This window comes from Grosmannia clavigera, assembly GCF_000143105.1.
Source record: "Grosmannia clavigera kw1407 unplaced genomic scaffold GCSC_82, whole genome shotgun sequence".
Classification (NCBI taxonomy): domain Eukaryota; kingdom Fungi; phylum Ascomycota; class Sordariomycetes; order Ophiostomatales; family Ophiostomataceae; genus Leptographium; species Leptographium clavigerum.
In genome coordinates this window covers 435,571-458,388 of record NW_014040576.1, presented here as the reverse complement: position 1 = coordinate 458,388, position 22,818 = coordinate 435,571, and the positions used below count along the sequence as shown (strand labels likewise).

The 22,818-nt window shown below is 56.4% G+C and overlaps 5 protein-coding genes across 5 annotated transcripts; 4 read left to right on the top strand and 1 right to left on the bottom strand.

The window, feature by feature from the left end:
- Positions 1–238: 238 nt before the first annotated feature.
- Positions 239–2,369, top strand: CMQ_8003 (t-complex protein theta; the record flags this gene model as incomplete). The annotated part of the gene is made up of 4 exons (XM_014313643.1): positions 239–297; positions 382–1,774; positions 1,837–2,010; positions 2,211–2,369. 4 exons carry the CDS (start codon positions 239–241, stop codon positions 2,367–2,369), a joined length of 1,785 nt encoding a protein of 594 aa, XP_014169118.1.
- A 6,568-nt stretch (positions 2,370–8,937) lies between these two features.
- Positions 8,938–12,329, top strand: CMQ_7951 (von willebrand and ring finger domain containing protein; the record flags this gene model as incomplete). The annotated part of the gene is made up of 3 exons (XM_014313591.1): positions 8,938–9,181; positions 9,255–11,004; positions 11,060–12,329. The coding sequence occupies 3 exons, from the start codon at positions 8,938–8,940 to the stop codon at positions 12,327–12,329; spliced, it is 3,264 nt and encodes a 1,087-aa protein (XP_014169066.1).
- Positions 12,330–14,054: 1,725 nt separating this feature from the next.
- Positions 14,055–16,301, top strand: CMQ_7819 (siderochrome-iron transporter; the record flags this gene model as incomplete). The annotated part of the gene is made up of 2 exons (XM_014313459.1): positions 14,055–14,430; positions 14,650–16,301. The coding sequence occupies 2 exons, from the start codon at positions 14,055–14,057 to the stop codon at positions 16,299–16,301; spliced, it is 2,028 nt and encodes a 675-aa protein (XP_014168934.1).
- Positions 16,302–19,362: 3,061 nt separating this feature from the next.
- CMQ_7778 (nuclear divisionprotein rft1) lies at positions 19,363–20,841 on the top strand (the record flags this gene model as incomplete). The annotated part of the gene is made up of 1 exon (XM_014313418.1): positions 19,363–20,841. One exon carries the CDS (start codon positions 19,363–19,365, stop codon positions 20,839–20,841), a length of 1,479 nt encoding a protein of 492 aa, XP_014168893.1.
- A 340-nt stretch (positions 20,842–21,181) lies between these two features.
- Positions 21,182–22,643, bottom strand: CMQ_8014 (uncharacterized protein; the record flags this gene model as incomplete). The annotated part of the gene is made up of 2 exons (XM_014313654.1): positions 21,182–22,185; positions 22,250–22,643. 2 exons carry the CDS (start codon positions 22,641–22,643, stop codon positions 21,182–21,184), a joined length of 1,398 nt encoding a protein of 465 aa, XP_014169129.1.
- Positions 22,644–22,818: the final 175 nt, after the last annotated feature.

Genomic DNA, 22,818 nt, shown 5'->3' with positions numbered 1-22,818 from the left:
CCCTGTCTCAATCTGGCGGCTCTCGGATTAACATTCTTGCCATAGACGCCCATTGCCGGACCCACTTTCTGGTGCGCCGGGCCCCTATTCGTAAGGCTTCAGTATTCTGTGAGCTCCATAAGTTTTTTTTCATCGCCCCGCCAGCGAAGCTCTTCGCACCTAAGATCCCACGCACACTCACGCAGCCTACACCGCAAACTCGAGACAACGGCTTCAGCGTCTTCGAGAGTCTGTCAGCATGTCTCTCAACATACCCAACGCGCCGAATGCAGGCCTGTTCAAGCAGGGCTACAACAAGTGTGTCTGGCCGCCAAGTTTCCCCTCCATAGGCCGAGATTAGGTTATCCCCCACCTGTTACTGACACGTGTGGCTGTCTGCAGCTATGACTCGGAAGACGGAGCGGTCCTCCGCAACATCGATGCCTGCCGTGCCATCTCGTCGACGGTGCAGACATCGCTGGGTCCGTACGGCCGCAACAAGGTGGTGATCAACCATCTCCAGAAGATGATCCTGACGTCGGACGCGGCAACGATTCTGCGGGAGCTCGACGTGGTGCACCCGGCGGCCAAGCTGCTCGTGATGGCCAGTCAGCAGCAGGAGGCGGAGATGGGCGATGCGACGAACCTGGTGATTGTGCTTGCGGGCGAGCTGCTGCGCAAGGCTGAAGACCTGCTGCGGATGGGCCTCAAGACGGCCGACATCGTGACGGGCTACGAGCGTGCGCAGAAGTTTGCTCTCGAGACGCTCGAGGAGCTGACGGTCGACAAGGTCGGCGATGTGCGGTCGCAGGTGGAGCTGAGCAAGGCCATTCGCACGGTGATTGCGAGCAAGCAGAACGGCAACGAGGATTTTCTGGCGAACCTCGTGGCCGAGGCGGTGCTGGCGGTGATGCCCAAGAACCCGGCACTGTTCAACGTGGACAACATCCGGGTGGTCAAGATCATGGGCGGCAGCCTCGAGCAGAGCCGGGTGGTACGCGGCATGGTATTCCCCAAGCCGCCCGACGGGACGGTGAAGAAGGTGGTCAAGGCCAAGGTCGGCGTGTTCTCGTGCCCGATCGACACGAGCCAGACGGAGACCAAGGGCACAGTGCTGCTGCACAACGCCAAGGAGATGATGGACTTCACCAAGGGCGAGGAGGTGCAGCTAGAGGCGGCCATCAAGCAGCTGCACGACGTGGGCCTGCGCGTGGTCGTGGCCGGGTCCACAGTCGGCGAGCTGGCCATGCACTACCTGAACCGCTACGAGATTCTCGTGATCAAGATCCTCAGCAAGTTCGAGCTGCGCCGGATATGTCGCGTAGTGGGCGCGACACCGCTGGCCCGGATGGGCGCACCCATGCCGGAGGAGATGGGCAGCATCGACGTGGTGGAGACGCTCGAGGTGGGCGGTGACCGTGTGACCGTGTTCCGGCAGGAGGACGAGGTGACGCGGACGGCGACACTGGTGCTGCGCGGTGCGACGCAGAACCATCTGGACGATGTCGAGCGGGCGGTCGACGACGGGGTCAACGTGGTCAAGGCCATCACCAAGGACGCACGGCTGGTGCCGGGAGCGGGTGCCACGGAGGTGCAGCTGGTCGAGCGGTTGCAGGCCTTTGGCGAGAAGACGCCCGGCCTGGCACAGTACGCGATCAAGAAGTACGGCGAGGCCTTTGAGGTGGTGCCGCGAACGCTGGCCGAAAGCGCCGGCCTGGACGCTACGGAGGTGCTCAGCCGGCTGTATGCGGCTGCACACAAGAAGGACGAGTGGACCTACGGTGTCGACGTGGAGGTGAGTTTGTCGGGAGACGGACAGGTCTTTGCGCTTGCAGGGCCATTGCTGACCACCGACAGAACGACGACGGCACCGGCACGCTGGACGCCAAGAGCGAGGGCATCCTAGACCTTCTTGCCAGCAAGAGCTGGGCCATCAAGCTGGCGACCGAGGCGGCTCGGACTGTTCTCTCGGTCGACCAGATCATTGTGGCCCGGCAAGCCGGTGGCCCCAAGCCCCCAGGGCCGAACCCTGTAAGTCGTCTGCCTGCATGAGCAGCAAGACACAAGGACAGAATGCTGACAGCCTAGAACTGGGATGAGGACTAGATGCCTTGGCCGATGGCCCCGTCTGATGGGTTGTGATGGGTTGTCCGTACGTACAATGCCACGCCAAACCTGTGGGGGGACATTTTACTAATCACGGGCATTTCTTTCTGTCGCTATCCGCACAGGACATAAGAGAAGTCAGGCTGTTCCAGCAACACATCTGCGAGTACAGCTACTCTTGGAGACAGGGGCTGGACGCAAGAATGGAGCTGTTCGGCGGATCTACGGATAGAGTCGCCACAATGCTAGCACACATTACAGGCAAGACGAAAAAAGCCTCGTAGCAATTGCATCTGGGCTGTCGCCTCTGCTTCTTGTGACGTAGCGCTCGGCCGGGATAGAACTAGGACCACCCGGCCGGACTAGTTGGCGCGTTGAAATGACCTGGACAGTGTGCACTCGTTGCCATTGCGTTTGTCCGATGGATCTGTGCGTTGGACCGATCCCACGTCACCGTGAACGCCATGCTGCCCCATAACACTACTACGACGTATGTATGCGCACGAGTGTCGACCACTGTTGCAGCTCAGCCGGTTCCCAGGAGCAGAGAGGTCATTTTGCATGGTACGCGGCTGGCAATCGGAGTGCCGATGAGGGGACAGGGACCTCGCCCCAACCCGGCTCTTTCGGTTCCCGCAGAGGTTCGCATCTGTAATGGGGTAGTGCTCCACTGCTGCCAACGGAGTAAGATATGGAGTGCAATACGGTGTGCAGGGTAAGATGAAACAACGCACAAAGTCTGGTTCCTATGGAGGCTCGACTTGAGGTGTTCATCCTTTGCCTCGGCGTCTTGCTACTATGTACTGTCAGGACACGAGATTTTCCACTATTTCAATTTGCACCTCCAAGCTTTTTAGCAAGGGGCGCGAATCAAAGCATGCTTTTTCCCTTTCCACGAGTTTGGTCAGGGACGACTACCTGGGATCAATTTTACCACTCGGTATCTTGCCGGTGACAATCCTTCGTCCAGTGCTTCCACCAAAGAGCACGCGTACTCCAAAGTAGTGCGCGTACAGAGTACAGAGTACAGACACTCCGACTACTATTCTTGGATGTGTTCCTGTATTAACCCTGTATACTAATAGGGGAAAATCCCAGAGATCGGCAACGGCCCCGTTGCGACGGCCTGGAAAACGGGAAAGTGGGCTGATCGCTGATCACGGCCACTTTGCAGAGATTACAAGACGAGCAAGAGATTCAAGTCCCTTCATCGTGTGGCGATCGTATAGTACGGGTACACGGGAAGCCCGCTGACAATGTAGTGAAACGCGAGACCGGTTTTGGCATTGGGACCGTTATGCAGAAGCTGCACTCATTCTCGTCAAGCCGCAGGACAGTCCAAGCTTCGCTCGAGCCCACTGCACGATACTTGGTATTTGTACGTCGTACTCCGTAGTAAGATACATCCCACGAGCAAGGAGACACAAACCGCTCACTGCGCCTAGTCGGGCTAATTTGACCCAAACTTTCGGAAGGCATACCAGCCCCCCGCCGGTTCTCCACTTTTCTTTCGGCGGGCCTATAGGCTGCAAACCTGCATTTGGCACTCGGGCTTGGGCGTGCTTCATGTTCCAGGCGGATGTGGAAAATTGCACAGCGAATGCCACAACAGACACAGCTGGTCCCATAGCAAAGGCCGGCAGCGATGCGAAATAAAAGGGACGTGCAGAACCGTTACAGAAGCACGATAAGATACTTTTACGTAGTGCCCGTGGGTCGGCGCGTTGCGGGCTGTTGGTGGCCAACAAGTCATCACTGACTTTTCCTATATGCCATTCATGTAAATCTTAACATACTCGTACTACGTCGTATGTACATGCCTTACGACAGGTCGTCGAGCCGATGCCGATCCGTCAAGTTTCCCGTATAATACGAGCACTTGCACAATGTGACCCTAAGGAGCAAGCTGCCTTGAAAATGGTAGACGATAAAAGGCAGCAGGCACGTTTTGCAGCTCTAAAAGCCTCCCTGGTTGCAATCCTCCCTCGAAGCCCCCGCCCTTTCTGCCTTTCTACACACACCTTGGTGTTCATGCGGCCATTGCAACGTGGCAACCAACTGATACCGCTATCGTCGCCGTACGTCGTACGATGTCCCAAGGGCGAGATACGGAATCCCGTTAGGGCATCCGGGGGAGCTGTGATGAAAAGAGAGCATGGCAGGTGCGATGCCCCATCCGGCATATGATTCGTGGCCGGCCAGGAGGTCTGTGTACGGAGTACACGCCGAGCTGCTTTCCGGTTGGGGAGGGGCTTGGCTGACGGGAATGGGAATAGGGAGCTTTCAGAAAAGAGACTCCCCGCAAAAATGCTCACGTTGTTGGCCCGCCTTAGTATGTGCGATCGGCAAAATGGGCACAAGAGTCGAAAGAGCCGGTCTTGCTGGACGTTGGTTCGCCCTGAAACGTGTTTTCGTTGTGCTATCCCACCTGTCGTTCATACGGAGTACTTCCTCTGGACAGTATCTCTTGCAGACTACTGCATCGGTGGAGTACTTACTGCTCGTACTCACACCCTTGTCCAGATCTTGACATGCACAAGCTAGCCCCGACACTCGTACTCGCAGTAATCAGAGGGGTTGTCGTGGGTCTCCGACATGGTACAGGTCGACGGACGAAACGCTCGAGCCGTCTATCCGAGGTAGGCGCCTTTGTTCGCTTTTGGGTAGAGGTGGGGGTATCGGCACATCTCTTACGTCGTCGACGTATCTTTCCATGAAGGATCCCCCTGCAGGAAGCAGCCTCCTCCTTCCGGGAGATTCGAGAGAGAGTCTCGGGCTCCGAGCCGTCTGCGAGATGTGGCGTCCCATCTCTGGAGAACGTCAGACACATTATGAGGTTTTCGCATTTTTCGCAAGGCCCCTGCTGTCATAATGCAGGCTGAATCCTGGGTTGCTCGGACTTGTTTAATTGCACTACACACGTACCCGTATCTTACGAGCTGCACTGGAAATGCTAGCCTGTTTCTCGGTGTGGCTGACCGCACTTAGGGACCTTTGCTCGAATAGCACGCCCCACTGAGCGAGCCGGGTCTGCTCTGCGGTCGCTTCTTCTGCTCCGTACTCCGTACTCTGGTCAGCGAACCGAGACAGCGGAGCTCACAGGGCTGGGCTGCTGACCTAAGGCATAAGAGCACTAAAGCGACCGAGAAGCCCTAGATACACCGATTGCGGAAGGGATCAACAAGTCTTGCCCGTTCCAGGTTCTAGATTTGCGGAAAGCTCAACCCAAGAACCTTCTTCACGAGCTGCCGATCCCTTCTTCATCCGGGCAATCCAGCTTGCGTTATCGCCAGCTTCCCAAACGGGACACACTGCAGAGCTTGTCCAAGTAAAACATTCGGCGGATGGAAGACTATGATGATTACGAGGCGGACCGAATTGGTGATTGGCTGTCTGTCCAGGTGCTCGGACGGTGCAAATAGTTCTAGTGCGGTAGAGAAGCACAAGTCCAGCAATAGCGGCAAACGAAGAGGCCGGGAAGCCAGAGGGACGGAAGACGAAACGGGAATATTGCTCGTGGTTGAAACAGACTACATCAAGAAAGGGCCCAGAATTAGCGGAATATGGATCGCACTATATAGCAGCATTCGCCGTAAGCTGCTATTTCATCATACGCTGACCGACTAATGGCCAATATTAGAACATGAGAAAACAAAGTATCTTATCTTACTCTTTCTTTACTACTGTAAGTAATTGACGTTAGGATCGCTCTGTATTTACTCCGTAAAACCCTGTACTCTGTGCTGTACTTGTTAACAAAAAAAATTGCGATCTCACAGATCTGCTTGTTCAAATCCAGTTCAACCATCCACTCTATCGGGACTTGCAGCTATGGGAACACACTTCCTCGACGCCATAGATGCTCGAATGTAGACGATTTAGCACTTACCCTGACACCACCTGAGTGATTTTTTTCTAAATCATTCAAGGTTTACAAGAAACTAACGTCGATTTCATCTGTTAAGACAGCATAATTGCCAGGGACAAGGGGCTCGTCGTTTCTTGAGACTTCATCTCCGAGCTTATCTTAGAAGAATCCGGCAGAGGTGACGAGGAAGCTGTCTAACTTAGAAGCCTTTGCTTGCGATATTCGATGTAAGATACTCCATACTCTGTACACCTTTGGCTATCCAAAAGGGTGCGGTCCTCATTGCCTTTGACGCCCCAAATGTTAGCGAAAGGCTTCTGCAGGTGCGCGACATTTTTGCAGCTGGTAACGGGGATTATGCCAACCACAAATGTAATTGTAGCACTAGGCGACAAAACCCTGGCACATATACAAATATGCACTGTGGCGGGCAGAGCCTGCATTTTGCCCGGCGGAAATTAGCAGCTTTTCCTGGGACTCAGGACCTACGCCGTATGGCTGGAAGTCCCAGCAGGAACCCCAGAGAGCAGGGGGGCCATGAGGCAATCTGAGCTGAACCCTGCGATTCATAGCCATGCCAGAACGGAGTACGATACAAGTTCTACGGCTCCGTACACGTTGCAATGTATCGCAGTTACTACGGAGTACTATGTATGTACGGAGTACGGCTGCTATATGGCGAGGAGTTGGTTCCTTGCAGGTGGAGCTCCAAGTAGGGGGAAAGGTCTCGTGCAAGTGCCATTAGGAGTGGGCCCAGAATGGTGTCTTTTCTGTATGGTTTCCCGGAGAGGCAATAGTGGAATTCAGCAGACTCCATTTCCACTCCGGCGCACTATGTAGCGGGGCCACTTTAGGCCCCCCGTCATCAATCATCGAACCCCTGCGCGAACATTTTTCCCTCCTTTCTGCTTCTGCTGGCTGCAGATACGCAGGCCGTCGCAGCCGTGCACAAGAGTACAAGTACTCGCCATAGAGCGAGATTGCTGTTGGGTCACATATTTTGCGTGTTGCAGTTGCAGCCGGAAGAAACGGGCAGAGAAGGCAGCGAGAACGAGCAGTGTGTGAGAGAGACAGAGAACCAAGCATTCTCTGGATTCCCCAAACACCAAACAACGGGGCACACAAATAGAAGAGCCGGGCGGCCCCAGCCAACCTTGTTTGGTCCCCTTCGCCTGCCCCGTTCTGGCTTCGTCTTGCTGGAAACAAGGGGGTCTCGCAGTCCAGAAACGAAGAGGCCTAAGAAAACGGCTCCGTTGTCCGCTTCTGCTTCTTTCCTCGTCTTCCTTTTCCCTTTCTCTCTGTCTTGCCTGCTCTTTCCATTTGCAGAGCACCGAGTCGGCGAATTTCCCGCCCTCGAAAGTTGGCCCTAAGCAAGAGCCCGAGAGGAAGGCGCTACCCGAGTGACACTCAACGGCTGGTAACAGGGACCTGTCGCGCCATTGGCCAATCTTTATTACCTTTGTTTTATTCGTACCACCCCTACGTCCACCCGACACCTCTTCTGGCCTCTTCCGGCCTTTTTCCTAGATCTTCAACGCTTCAGCTCTTTTCACCCTTCTTTTCTTTTTCCTTCGCCGCCCCTCTGTCCAGCATAATTCTAGACGCCCCCCGTTGCCATTCGGAGCAGATAAAACCCGTGCAAAAACGCCAGTCAACGATCTCGACACGTCTCTACCTTTCTCCTGTCCACTCTGTCCAGCCAGAAGTATTTCCGCCTCATTCTGGCCCGACATTCCTCCTCTCAGCGCTCTTCAATACCCGGTACGTGCTCCGAGCTACCTGTCCCTGCAGGGCCGACGGTCATGTTGGGCCTAGATCTCTCTTGCCGCGGGCGGTGAAGCTGTCATCTGCTTGCGCAGCTTAAATGAGAACCGTCTGTGTGTTCACAGTCGGAAGCGCATGCGCAGACTTACAACCGTCGGTTGCACAGACATATGCTTACAACGTACGCTTACTTACAGTACCAACGAGCCACATTCAGACGTCGCCTTGGACGCTTGGTTCTGTCTCTTGCAGACCATTGCACTGCCATTGTCGCAGCCACCGTTGAAGGGTTATGCGCTACAATCGACAACCCCCAACTTTCCAATACAGCGACTCTGAAACACATCTTCACACCCACGTCGAGATCACCAACAATACGTACCGGCGATAAACATCCTTGTTTCTGTACTGCCTGCGCCATTTTCCAGCACTGCTCGTCTTCTGCCCATACTCTGGTTCCAAGATACCCCTGCTGCAACACTTTTGTGGTCGCGCGTTACTCGACACTGTCCTTGACCATAACCGATCTACTTTGAGTCCGTTCGGTATACTTGCGCATTCAAAGTCAGCCAATGAACTTGTTGTCCCTTGCACTTGTCTCACATACGCGCATGCTCTTGCGCCCCCCCAAGTCAAAAGAGAAGCAGCTACGACGGATAGGACGTGGGAAACTACCATCTTGCCTTGCTTGCTGCTGATCAGTTGAAAACCCCGTCGTTCACGCCACCCTATCGTCTGATGAGCTATCGCCATACTCGCCAACGATAACGCTGCCTCGCGCATTCATTCTATTTTCGGACATCTCCCATTTTTATCACGTCCAGTCAGCACGCCTCCCACATGTTCCATCGATCCCGCAGCAAGTCTCACGGTCAAGCCAAAGAAAAACGGGCGAGAGCGTCACAGTTGCCGCCCGGCCTGCGAGATCTTGGACTACCCCCGCTGGAACATATTCGTCCTGCCTGGAGACGTGAGCCTGAACGGCCCGAACACTCTAGCAGTGGAAGGCCATTCACAGCGGTGACAGACTCTACTTATCCAGAGAAATGTAAGGCGTGTCCCGGTCTCTTTCACCTGACATCTGTACCAAAGGCAGTTCAACTAACCCCTTCTTTCCAGACAATTCCATTTCTGGTGGGATCATAAGGCCGCCGTCGCATCAGTCGTCGGCTTCGATAGTCACCTCGGTTCCGCCCCCGACAAGCCAGTCTGGCTCAACCATGAACGCAGACAGGAGCCGTTCCCGTAGGGAACGCACCTTCGTAGGCAGTGAATGTGCTGTTTGTGAAGAACCGCTCGAGCACACTCTCCGCGGCGAGCGCATATTACAGTTTTCGTGTGGACACGTTTCCCACGAGGCTTGCTTTTACGAGTTCATCCGCGAGTTTGAGTCACAATACTGCCCAACATGCAACGCGCCGCTCCATCTAGACACAACCCGCGGTGGCAACGTTCTTGACATCGGTGAGAAAGCACTCCTATCGTATTCTTGCTTGCTAGTAGTGCGTTCAATGTGTCTAATCGGCGTTCTCTGCAGAAAAAATCAGCAATATGATGAGATCGGTGTCTGTGAATGACAGCCGGTCTGTCAGCACTCCCACACCTACGCCTGGTTGGGACGACCAAAGCACACGTCCGCCTAGCCGGAGCTCTAACCAGCGGCACAACGGGGGCATGAGCACGGCCAGCGCTGGTATAAGCATGAATCATCATACGAGCACTCGCGACAGCTCGACCGGAGGTAGTTACCGTGATAATCGCGAACCACCATCTGCGGATCGCTTTACCGCCAACTCGAGACATACGCGCAGCGACAGCGAGGCCACCGGGATTGCCTCATCTGGTGGATATCCCGAGACGACGCAGAGCGGCGGCCCTCGCCGAGTCCACGACTATGATGTGCAGGCCATGGAAACAACACTGACCAGTCCACGGGTGGTGACTCGGAACCCCATCCCGGCGCCAACAGTCACAGTCCGCTCCGAGTTTCCCACAATCAACCGTTCTCGCCAACAACAGACCCTCACCTGTCTCGTGACCATAGAGGTCCCCGACTGCAAATGGCGCGCGGATCCAGACGACCTGCAGACAGGCGCGACTCCCACACAACAGCAGCCGGCACCGGGACCACGGCCTCGTAACGGCGAGGATGGCCGCGGAATTGCATCACCTGTCCCCAGTGCCCCTCACTTTTACCCGTACGAATCCCCAGAGGTTCTCGAGGAAATGACAGAAAATCTTCGAGGGCGTGTCGATAACTGGCACGGGCTCGATTTCAGCCGCTTTGGTAAATTGCGGCTTTACGGCACTCTGCGTGTTGGCAAGGACAAGGTCTCGTGGCAGGAGCTAGAGTGCTTCTTGTTTGCCGAGATGCTCATCTGCGTCAAGGAGAAGAAAAGTGCGGCGGTCGCGGCGCTTGCTGCCCAGCAGCACTCGCGATGGGACAACGGGGCCAACGGTCAACCACGCAAGACGACACGCTGCACTTTGAAGGGATCCATTCTGATCAAGAAACACCTAAACGAAGTGATGGAGACAGGGGCGATGGACGAAAACGTTCTGACGCTGAGCTTGTCTGTGGCGGAATTGCCCCAGTTCCATCTACGGTTCGACAACCGCAATCAGCTGAAACTATGGCACCAAGCATTGTTGGACCTGAATGCCATCGAACCGACGCCGTTGCGTAGTCCTGATTATGACCGTGGCGACCTCTCGGAGCCAGAAGAGGACGAGTGGCAGCAGCAGCAACAGCAGCGTACACCAGGCAGCGGAAAGACGCAGCATGGCTCGTCTCTGGCGTCATCCTGGGGCGGGGGCAAGTCGGTTACGACAGCCCCGACTGAGTACACCAGCTACGCCAAGAGCGCTGCACCACCAATCAGTTCGCTCCATGTGCCTATCGATGTGGTGGTGGTGGTTCCCATTTCTTCTTCGATGCAGGGCGTCAAGATCAATCTGGTGCGCGACGCGTTGCGATTCATGGTCCACACGCTTGGCGAGCGTGATCGGATGGGTCTCGTGACGTTCGGATCTGGCGGCGGCGGTGTGCCTGTGGTTGGTATGACGACGAAGTCGTGGCCAGGCTGGAGCGGCGTGCTCTCATCGATCAAGCCAGTGGGCCAGAAGAGTCACCGGGCGGATGTGGTTGAAGGCGCCAATGTTGCCATGGACTTGCTGATGCAGCGGAAGTACAACAACCCGATTGCGACAATCATGCTCATCAGCGACGCCTCGACGTCTGATGCTGACAGCGTCGACTTCGTTGTGTCGCGTGCTGAAGCAGCCAAGTGAGTTCATTGTCTCGCCTTGGGCCTCTGCTATACAGCCTTTCTAACATTACAGGATTACAATCCATTCGTTTGGACTGGGCATGACGCACAAGCCAGACACGATGATCGAGCTGTCGACGCGGACAAAAGCGTCCTATACCTACGTCAAGGACTGGATGATGCTGCGGGAATGTCTTGCCGGCTGCCTGGGCTCGATGCAGACGCTGTCGCACCAGAACGTCAAGCTCAAGCTGAAGCTGCCCGAAGGGTCTCCGGCAAAGTTCCACAAGATCAGTGGCGCTCTGCAGATTACGAAACGTGCCACCGGACGAGATGCCGAAGCATCACTGGGCGACTTGCGCTTTGGCGATAAGCGCGACATTCTCGTGCAGCTGGTGATATTGCCAGACAACGCATCACAAGAGCAGCTGCCCCAAGACCCGTGGGAGACGATCGTGTCAGGACTGGAGGCGCTTGGCGGGCCGATGGACCAGGACGAGCAGCGGGTGGTGTCGATCGAAGAGGTACCGCTGATTCAAGCCGACCTGAGCTGGGGCGATATCCTGCGCGATGGCACGGTAGTGCATATGCCGCGGCCATCCTTGTTGGCGATCACCATGTTGCCGGCGCTCAGTCAACAGAAGTCACGGTCGTGGCAGAATACGCCACCGATCCCACCGCATCCGAGCATCGTTCAACGACGGATGGAGCTGTTGACATCAGACATGCTGACGCGAGCGTTGACTCTGGTCAGCCGTGGCCAGCATGAGCGCGCCCACACGCTCCTTCACGAGACCCGATCGATCCTGAAGGGCCTCGGAAAGGGCGGCCTGCCACCGGTGCCACCTTTGCCGGGCAACGGCAAGGCATCGTCGCCATCAGTTCCATCAACACCACACCCGGGCACTGAGGGATCGCCATCAATGGCCCTGGACACGCCAGACCGAAAGCGCACGCCGTCTCCCTCGGCCTTGGGAATATCAGGCATAACGGCCGGCTTCCCTGTTCCTGGCGGGAACCTGCCTCGCATGCGGTCCAATGATGGCCTCACCATGGGCGTGGGAACGGCCGCGGGAATTGACGCCAAGGCGGTCGCTGCTCTCGATGCCGAGCTGGAGGCGAGCCTGGAATGGATAAACCACCCGGCCGTGTTCGGGCGTGACAGCCGCAAGGCGGTGCTGCAGGCGATCGGCGTGATCAGCTCGCAGCGGGCATATACATTCCGGACGCCTATCGAGAGCTTGTGGGCGACGCGGGTGACGGGTGTGAAGCGGCTGACCGAGAGGAGCCGCGAGTGGCGCGAAGAAGGCAGCGTTGAAGGCGGCATCAGGGAAGAGGCGTGAGGAAACCGATGATGAGCGGAGGGACATTAACGAAACCGACACGACGAGACCAACTACGGGCTACATACATGACAGCAATGCTTCACGGGATACAGCCAGCCACACTTGCCCGACCTTTTTGCCGCATGCTCTGCTCTCACCTACGAAACATTGCATTTTCTCACTGCACTATTCTTGCAACTCTATCCCAGCATTTTAGCCCTGCGCTCACCTTGACGATGCTCGTGTGTTTCCACACATGACGACTTTCTTTCTTCCTTCGTTACCGTCCTGGATTAAGAGTGATTTTTGTGAGAACATACTGATACCCACGTGTTTTCAAATAACAAGCCCCTATGGTTGGCTTTATTGGATGCTTTCTATTGGGTTTTTTTTCCTGCTTTTGATCTCGTGTACGACTTGCCCCAGACTTGGCGGGGAGCAATGATGTTTTTTTAACTGTGTGGAGTATGTATCTTATCTGGAGGAAGAGCAGCAGTGCTGTTTGTATCTTATATCATATTTCTGAACGGCCGCTTTTCGCGCAGATACAGCAGCGAGCAAACGCAAATCTGGGTTTCAATACAAGGAACACTGATCAAGATCGGAGAGCATTTCGGCCTTTTAGGTTATCGTCGCTAGAAAAGAAGCCTCGGGCCGCGGGCATTGATGTCCAAGTGAGCTTTTTATCCGCAAATTCTGATGCCTATGCAAGTGTGGAAAACCCCCCACCAAAAGATAGTCGGCGAACTCCGGTTTTAATGAAAAGTATTACGAGAGTGGCTGTAGCGAGTGCAGCCCTGAAAAGCCAGACTACTGATATTTCTATTTCGTAAAACGCGGCAGAAAAAGGGATGGTCCAGGCTTAGAGTTTAGCGGCGCGTTAGTTGCCCGTGCTCGTCTTTTTAGAAACCGGCTTGCATCCAAGACAGCGTGCTGTTGGTTAGGAATGCCATTCCTCGTGACAGAATGTCAGAAACCTTGCATGCAATCAGCAGGTTTTATCAGATAATCTCCAGCCAATCAGCAGGCGAGGATGGGTCTTGGTGGAGAATAGAGTTGGGCACCAAAGGGCGCATCTTACGAGCACGGAGTATGTACTGCGTAATACAACATCTTGGCCTTGCACCCGCACCCAAACGGGTGGTATTCCTTAGTACCCCGTTCCCCAGTCGGACGTGGCTACAGGTGACGCGTTTTGCGGCTGCAGATGAAAGCAAGCTCCGTAGTCGCAGCTTGCCGTATATTGCTCTACCAAAGGCTGACAAGTGGCGAGCGAGGCGATCCCGACGAGACCAGTCTGTCAGCTGGTGTGGTGGAAAAGCAGGCAGCCGCAGGCGCCACAAGGGGTTTCTTGGGAAATAATTCGACTGTTTCTCTTCCTCCCACGCCGCCATCCCACGTCGTACTGCCGCCATTTGCGCCCGCCCGAGAGCCAGCCGTCCGCGCCCCCCCTCTCCCCTCCATGTGTTGCTTTTTGTTAGAGTGTCACAGGAGCTGAGACGCAGGGGAGGCGATCGGAAGCGACTGTGCGCTGCGTGTCCGATTCCCTCCTTGCCGATTATTTCATCCGGTGTCCCGTTCTCCTGTGCAGACCATTCCTGTTGCCTTTTTTAGTTTTTTTCCACTTGCCTTTTTGTCTTTTCTGTCGAGGATCGACCTGCGTTTGTTTTTTGCCTACGTCGCCGTCTTGGCCGTCTTCCGACGTCTTCCGACGACATCCCGCTGTCCAGATCTGCGGTCGTCATGACCGTGCGAGACGGTCGTCCTGTCGACAACGACGACAGCACAGCCGACCACGGCACCCGGCTTCTCGACGACACAGGCGCGCCGCACGCATACGGCGCCGTTCTGGCCTCCGACAGCCAAGACACCGGCTCGACTAGCGCTCCGCGACCGACCCGCCCAGACGAGGAGGAGCTGGCTCGGGAAGCGCTGGACGACACAGACATGTCTCGACCGACGCGGCACCTCGCGATCGCCTATGCCGGGCTGCTGCTGCTGGCATTCACGACGTCGCTCGAGGGCCAGGTGACGGCGCCGTTGGCGGCGTTTGCCGTCAGCTCGTTCAACAATCACTCGCTGCTGTCGACGGTGTACGTGGTGCAGGGCGTAGTCAATGGTGGGTGATGTCGCGTTTGGTGCAGATGCTTCTATTCAGGGTCTTTTCAGATGGTCTTCCTTGCAGATGCTCCTTCCTTATTGTCTTCCTTGCTCCTTTCAGACGCTCCTTCCTTCATGCTCCTTCCCCCAATCTATTTCCACGGTCTACCTTTTCTCCCTGACGTATCTCTCTTCCCTTCTCCATCTTCATCTTCATCGACATGTCCTGACTTTCCAGCCGTGATCAAACCGCCAATGGCCAAGATGGCCGACGTGTTCGGCCGCCTCGAGGCATTTACGGTCGCCATACTGTTCTGCGTTGCCGGTTACGTGCAGATGGCGTCGTCGCACAGCATCCGCACGTTCTCGGCCGCCCAGATTCTCTACTCGGCCGGCATCACCGGTCTGCAGGTGCTGCAGCAGATCCTCGTTGCCGACACGAGCGACCTGCGTCACCGCGCCCTGCTGTCCAGCCTGCCCGACACGCCCTTCCTAGTAACGGTCTGGATCGGCCCCAGCATCGCGGCAGCCGTGCTAGCAACGACGTCCTGGCGCTGGGGCTATGCCATGTGGGCCATTCTGCTGCCACTGGCCTTTTGTCCGCTGGCTGGCTCGCTCGCCCTCAACGCTTACCAGACGCACCGCAGCCACCGCCAAGGCCGACTTGCGCGCGGCTGTCTCGGCCTGACGGCCGTCTCCGGACCTGCAACCTCGTCTCCGACCGGTTCAGCCGTCTCGACCAACTGGACCACCTCCAAGGCATCATCGGCCTTGCGGCGCCTCCTTACCGATCTCGACGCCGTCGGGATCCTGCTGCTAAGCGCCGCCCTGTCACTCATCCTGTTGCCGCTGACACTGTCGCGCTCTCTGGCTGGCGGCTGGTCCAACCCGCTGCTCGGCCTCAGCGTCATCGCTGGCCTGCTGCTGCTCATCTTCGCCTTTCCGGCCTGGGAGGCTCGCCCGCATCTGGCACCACATCCGCTCATCCCGCTGGCTCTGTTGCGCAACGTCACTTTCTGCGCTGGCTGTGGCGTCGGCCTCTTCTTCTTCGCCGTCTTCTACCTCTCGGTGCAGCCATACTTTTACTCGTACCTACTCGTCGCTCATAACCAAGAAATCGCCACCGCCGGTCGCATCACCCAGATCTTCTCCTTCACCTCCACCATCTGCGCCGTCTCTGCCTCCATCGCTATCCGCCATGTCCGCCGCTACAAGCCGTTTGTCGTCGCCGGCGCCACCGTCTACCTCGTCGGCGTCGCCTGCATGCTGCGTCACCGCACTGCCGATGCCGGCACCATACGCCTCGTCGCCACTCAGATCGCCGTCGGCTCTGGTGCCGGCCTCATGAGCGTGCCCACACAGATTGGCATCCAGGCCAGCGTCGCCCACATGCCTCACCTCGTCTCTGCCGCCACTGCCGTTTATTTGACCATGGGTGAGGTCGGCATCGCCATCGGCTCTGCCATCTCCGGTGCCATATGGGGCCGCCTCGTCCCTGCCAAGCTCGAGCTGTATCTGCCGTCGGCTGACCGCCAGAACGCCAGCGCCATCTACTCCAGCGTCTCTGTCGCCCTGTCCTACCCCTGGGGTAGCCCCACGCGCGACGCCATCATCCGTGCCTACCAGGAGTCCATGACCGCCCTGTTGTACGTCGCTGTCGGCTTTTGTGTGCCCGTCCTGCTTCTGGCCTTGCTGATGCGCGACTACCGTCTGGACGGAGGAAACGAGGCCGCCGGCAGCAGCAGCGATGCCGGCGATGATGCTGTCGAGGCCGAGCCGCTCACACCTGTGGCTGTGAGTGCGGGTGCTCATGGCGGCTCCTTCGCCACTGCCGACGAGCGGGTCAACCTGCTTTCGGAAGAAGCCGTGAACGAAGTTGAGGACGAGTAGTCAGAGTTCCTGGGATACTTATATAGAGTTTTCTGTTTGGTGCTGTTTTTGGGCTTATGTTTGAATTAAAAGGAGCGTTTTCAAAGCGTCATGGGAATTATTTAGAGCACATCATGTGCTAGATTAACACGTGGGACAAGAAGCCGAATAGTCACCATGCATTCTAATATGTGTTGTTATTATGTTTGGCCTTTATTGCTACTATGTAATGTATCTTACTACACTTCCGTGGGGTGGCAACACCTTACCTCGCCTCTCGGGTGGATGCAACGCAAGTTTATTAGCTCAAATGAGGGAATACTTTGGAAGAACAGTGATTCATGTCGGTTGTGAACAAACGACTTGCATTATGGCGAGAGAAGGGCGGGGAATAGTAACGATCCGGATTTACGGGGCAAGCTTTCTTGAAAACCAGCCTTGAGAACCTTCTTTCTGTCGTCCTTACATCCGCCGTCCGATCTATGACCTATCAAATAGCCTGGCCGAGGATGCAAGTCCTGCAGCGGAGGCCTCAGTCTAGCCCCGAACCCTTGTCCATGCGATATATAGAAAGATGGTCGATCTCCGCATGGCGGGAATGGCGTGATACAGTTAATCGGTTGGTTCTTTCGTGTTCCCTATCCCAGGCACCGCGATGCTCACCAGACAGACGGCCCAGTCAGCCAAGCCGATCGGCTGTTGAGCTTCCCTCGGCGCAATTTGCCACTTGGAAATGGCTCGGGGAGCTTGCGCTTCATGGCTCGTTCTGGCGCTTGCATGACAGGTTTCGCTAGGCTGATGATCTACGGCTGTTGTTGAGTTCTAACCAAAAGCAGTTTGGGAGCGCGCAAAAACGAACCAGCTTGGGACAAGGGCCGGTGTGTCTGACATTGATGCTTCCCAGGACAGCGGAAAGAAAGGGAGGCCAAGGTTGAGGGGCAAAAAGCCGGAGGTAGAGAAGGGGGAAAGAAACGGGCAAAGACGTGTCTGTCTACAAAGCGTATTTGGGCCATGCAGGCCGAGAGGGCAGTCACAGACGAGCGACGCCATCGTGCATGATGCTGCCAAGTACACGAAAGAGCCCGCATACGACGTAAAGTCAGGCGGGGAAGCCAAGACATTGTTCACTAGCGACGGGCGCTAGAAGAGCAGACGCACGGCGGACGAACAGCTCACATCAGGGATGACCTGCAGCAGACACAATGCCTATGCTTACGTCGTACTATGTAGCGGGGCAGACGACCAGCCTGGAAGCCAAAAGGCGGTAGAACTCGGTCTTGTCCGGCGACAAGCAAAAATACGACGCCGGTGTTGCCGAGCAGTCCTTGGCTGAACTGACCTGTGTATGAGCACTTGGGCTGTCCTGTCTTCTCGGGGCTGAACCTGCTGAACCGGCCTAGCCAGAACGGCTGCCAGGTGGAGGGGGGGTGGATATGGAAGCAAGGAAAGGGAGTTGCAGGCAGGACCGCCGATGCTAACAGCCTGGGTTGCGGGGGTTCCATCTTCCTTCCTTTGTTGGAGCTGTTTATAAGATACGACCAGTTTGTCTTCTTTCCCGTCACACACCCGTCTTCTACACCCACGCCCCCTTCTATCACTCTCTCTCTCCCGCTCCGAGCTCACTCCATTTTCATAGAATTCAATTGCTTATAGCACACTCGTCCTGTCTGGTCTCGCACCTGTAGCTTCTGCATCCTGAGAGCTACTAACTAGATCCATAGCTCCTGCCTCGACAAGCGAACGGCCAGATTGGCAAGGCAGCACTCTGTCCGCTTCGCTCCTTCCTTTCTGTCCGCACTCCGAGCGCGAGGTAAACAGTGGCGATTGTCCTGTCCTCTCTCATCCGCCGTCGCCAACAGGAACAGTCCAACATCTGAGCATCGGCTCACCTGCTTCTCTTTTTTCTCTGATGGCCAGCGGAAACGGGTTTTTATACTGACCTCTGGCGTCTCCTTCCTCCACTTGTCTTTCCGACTTGCTGTTTACTTGCACGCCCCCAACCCACAGTCTATACATGCTGCTGGACGGCATTTCCCGGCGCGATTCATCCTCTGCTCACATCCAAGCTTTCAGCTTACACACTCCCTCCACCTTCCCTCCTGTTTCCAAAACGCTCTCCGGCTTATTCTTTGGCTGGCTGTCCAAGCCGGTTTGCACTTCTCGCATCATCGCCATGATCGACCTACGTATATAGACGTACCATCCTTTCGTTTTTTTCTTGAAGCACAGCATTTTTGAGTCCAGCGACTGTGGTCTTTCGTTTTCAGCCCAGCCTTCCCGCCATCTGTGCTTCTTCGTTTTCTACCCTGCCACATCTCGGTCCTAACAGCCCAACGGTCCGACAACAGCAGCCACTTGGTGACAAACAAGCCTAGGACACCAGGGCTTCACACACCCGCCCCAAGCTCCAAACCCTTGGGTGTCTGCCCCCGTATACCGCCGTCCCGGTATCCCAGATGACGCCGCAAGTTTGTCGTGCTACCGCATTGTTCAACTGGCCGGGCGTCTAGCACCGACACTGCAGCCTGCATGGACCATCCTGTCACTAATCATTCTGAGTGCTTCCGTGTCGCCAATTTCGGCTAGTCCGCGGTTTTATTCCCTTTTAGGAGAGAGGTGAAATCGGGACAGGGAGCGACAAGAGATAAATTCAAAGTCACCAATCGATACTGTTGCCACACACCCCGTACTACTGTCTCTTCCATTGTCCGTCTATTCTGCCGAAACTACATTGGTTGACTTGGAGTGCCCAGAGAAATACATACCCCCTCCCTCCTTTTTCCTTCCTCCCGAAGTTTTCTACAAGTATATCAGCCCAACTTACCCTTATACGCAAAGCTATCCACCTGCCTGGTTCAGCTCCGTACAGAAGACAGGATGGCTAATCATATAGGGTCTGACACGGTTCGACAACAAGAAGGCACCATTCGCCCATTCTTCCCTGCACTATCACTACCGCTGTCATTGCCGCTGCCACTAATCAGACCCCTGCACACCCTCTCAACCTTCTCTCTCTCGGTCTTATAGCTTCTCTCGGTCCCCATGTCTGTGGCCGTCTCTCTTGCACTGCTTTGGTCTAGCCATGGGCGATATGACAAGACCTCTTCGCGACTGGGCCCAGGATCCATACCCTCCGAGACAAGGCAGCGACGTCGGTGATAATGTCTCCGCTTATGCCCAAACCCATCACAGGGTCGTTGCACCGACGAAACCGCAAGACTGCGTCCAGCTTCCTGGACTGTCTAGCCTGCTTTCAGCCGATCCGGCATCCTTAACCTCGCCTTACAGAGATTTCAACGCCGTCACTCCTTCCTCGTCTACTCCGGCTGCCAACTATGCAACCCCGTCTCCTGAAAGACAGATGCCGCCACATATACTTTCGTCGGGCAAAGTCTATGGCAGCCTGTCAGGGTCGACAGGTGTGCATGCTCCCATGAGTAGCTCTGATCCTCGACTATCACCAGCAGCTCAATCGTTCGCCTCTAGCGACCGGTCGTCTCGACACCACAGTCGTAATTTGCCTGCACACTATCATCAACCGGTGGTAGCAGCAGGCTACTCTGTAACCTGCAACGACCGCCCGGCTTTGGCATCTGCCTCGCCATACCGCGAGACAAAAAAAATGTCCGTTGCGGGCCTTTTGAGTGATACGGCACCGCACCCCATGATGTCACCACAGCGGCCCCTCGGGTTGGCGCAGTTTCCAACGGAGCGGAAGACTGTCACCCCTGTGCCCCCGCAGATGCCGTCGAGGTCACGCTACAAGCGCATCCAAGCCCGTCTGCTAGTACAGCAGCAGCTGCTGCAGCAGCCGCAGCCGCAGAAGGCGCATGACGCTTGCCGGACGCCTTCAAGTACCATACCGACGACAAGGACCAGCGGGCCAGTCATGGGGTCAGAGTATCGGATATGGGTGCGGCAGCAGCCAATGGCAGCGCGGTCGTGTGGGTTTGGAGAACGAGACCGAAGGGTGATTGACCCGCCACCAATAGTGCAAATGGCAATCAACATGCCGGGAGCGACGCGCGAGGAGATCAGGGCACGAATGCGGATCCAGTTCGCGGTGCTGCACTGTTCAATTTGGGACGAGACAGGCAAGCAGGACAATTCGGCGATGCCCGAGGACTACCGACAGCAGCGACGGCTGATGGGCACGCTGGTGTCGAGCCCCTTTGTCGGCGAGGACGAACACGGCGAGGAGGGCTGTTTCTTCTGCTTTCCTGACCTATCGTGCCGCACTCCAGGCGCATTTCGACTCAAGTTCGTGCTGGTGGTGCTGGATCCTAGGAATATGCGCACCGGCGGGTCATCGCCCATCCTAGCCACTACCATGAGCGGTGTCTTTATCGTCTACAGTGCCAAAGACTTCCCGGGAATGCAGGCCAGCACCGCCTTGACCAAGCGACTCAAGCAGCAGGGCTGTCTCATCTCCATCAAGAAGGGAAACGACAAGACGAGCGCAGCCCACGACTGCGAGAGCGAAGACGACGACGACGGCGAAGGTAGCCAGGACGACAGGCTCTCTTCTGGTAAAGGCTGCAAGCGGGCCAGGAAGGCGTGAGTGTGAACGTGAGACTGAGCGCTTATCATCTGATGGATATCTATTGGCGTTGGATATAAGGATACGGACAGCAAGTTGCTGTGGCGTTTGTGAAAGCTGGCCGCTTTGATTAGCTTGTGCTGTCTGTGTCGGCCACCATATACCCACGGATTTTTGTTTTTGTTGTTCCAGGCTCTATCTCTTCAGCGGGTTAGACAGGACAGAAAGACGGGCAATTTAATACACGATTTGCCATGGTTGAGTAACTGGCCCTGGTTCTTTTTCTTTCTCTCTTTCTTTCTTTCTTTTTTTCTTCTTTTTTGTTTTATTTTTCTTTTCATCGTTGATTCGTAGTCCTTTGCTAAGTACTTTGTGTATTTTTGTGTCCACTGGACGCTGTCGCAAGAGCTCGCCATTCTTCGGCCAACAGCTCGAGTTCTGGCGAGGCCTTGCTGACGTCCTTGCCACTGCCACTCCTATTCAGAGCCAGCTTGGCCTCAAGGCGTGCGGCCAGAACGTCGCTGGCGCCCGGAATGGCCGCTGCCGCGGCTCGATAGAGCAGCGTTTCAACCTCGTACGGGTCGTCTTCTTCGAGCGTTCCGCCTTGGCCGCCATCCAAGGAGATCTCTCTGGTGGCATATTCAGTCGCCAGAAGGAGACATGCGACTCCGCTGTTGAGAGCCAGAGCTGCTGTGCGCACTGCAGCTCTTGCTTCCTGGTAGAGCAGCTGTTGCTGTTTCTCTTCCGTACTATCGATAGGTGGTGTCACAGCATCTCCTCCCTGCTGCTGCTGTCGTAGTTCTGTGGTCTGCAGTCGGCCGATGGCCTCGAGACAACGCCGTTCCCAGTCCCATCTTGGTTCGCGAGGCTCGATGTCGGCGCCGTCAACTTGACCAGACAGCTCTGTACCCACGACGCTGGCGGCGCGAAACCAGCGCAGCGCCCTGGATGGGTTTCCGCCAGCCTCCGCTAGCAAGCCGGCTTGGGTGAAGGCGTTGGCCTGCATGACGACATCTTCGACCGAAGCATTTCCAGAAGCGGGCGACAGCACCAGGTTCTGGTTCGCAGCCAGGTAGTCGAGAAAGCGCTTTTCGGCGTCCTGGTAGAACTGCATGTCGCGCAGTCTGCGCTTCTGGGGTTTCTGAGGCTGCTGAGGCTGCTGGCCGGGAACGTTGTTGCCGCTGAACATGCTGAGAACGGTCAGGGTCGAGGGCAGGTAGCCGCCGGGGCGACTGGGGGCCTCGGCGGCCATATGCAGCAGCGTAGTGGCCAGGGGCAGGTGGCGGGCGCCGTCAGCAGTGGTGGCAGCGCCGAAAAGAAGCAGCAGGGCGACGGAGTGAATGCTGTAGGGCGATAGATTATACTCTGCAAGACGTTAGAGGGTATAGGCCAGCTGGGAAAATGCGGCCTCTGGGTGCAGGACCCTCACCTTTTTTCAGAGCGGCCTTGCTGACAGCATCGCCATCGTAGGCCTGGTGACACGAGGCGATAATTTCAAGACAGTCGCTGGCCGTGAGCTCGGACTGGAGCACGACGATGGCCGCCTCGAGCGGGACGATCAGCACGGACGGGTCTGCTGGGAAGACCCGGTTTGCGGCAGGACGGCCGTGTTCGAGGCCGGGGGGTCGCACCGCCTGTTTCTCTGCTCTCTCTGCGCGCCGTACGGTTGGTGACCGGCTAGCCTTTGATGCGGAGCGCACATGGGCACTGCGACGAGGCTGATTCTGCCATGGTGACGATGTCGAGCCAAAGCTGGAGGACAAGGCCACGAGGCCACAGCCAGGTGCCAGGCAGGACGGCCGCAGCAGAAGGCGCGAGGCCATAGATGCGGCGACACCGGAACGGCAGGCCATCGCAGCGTGGAGAGTCGGACAGGGTCTATTGAGCAGGGCCTGTCGGAGTAGCTTTGCCTCTTTTACCTGGATGGATATCTAAAATGGCCTGCTGCTTGCGACGTAATTTGCCGGTTTGATTGGCCGGGACTGGCCCACACGTTAG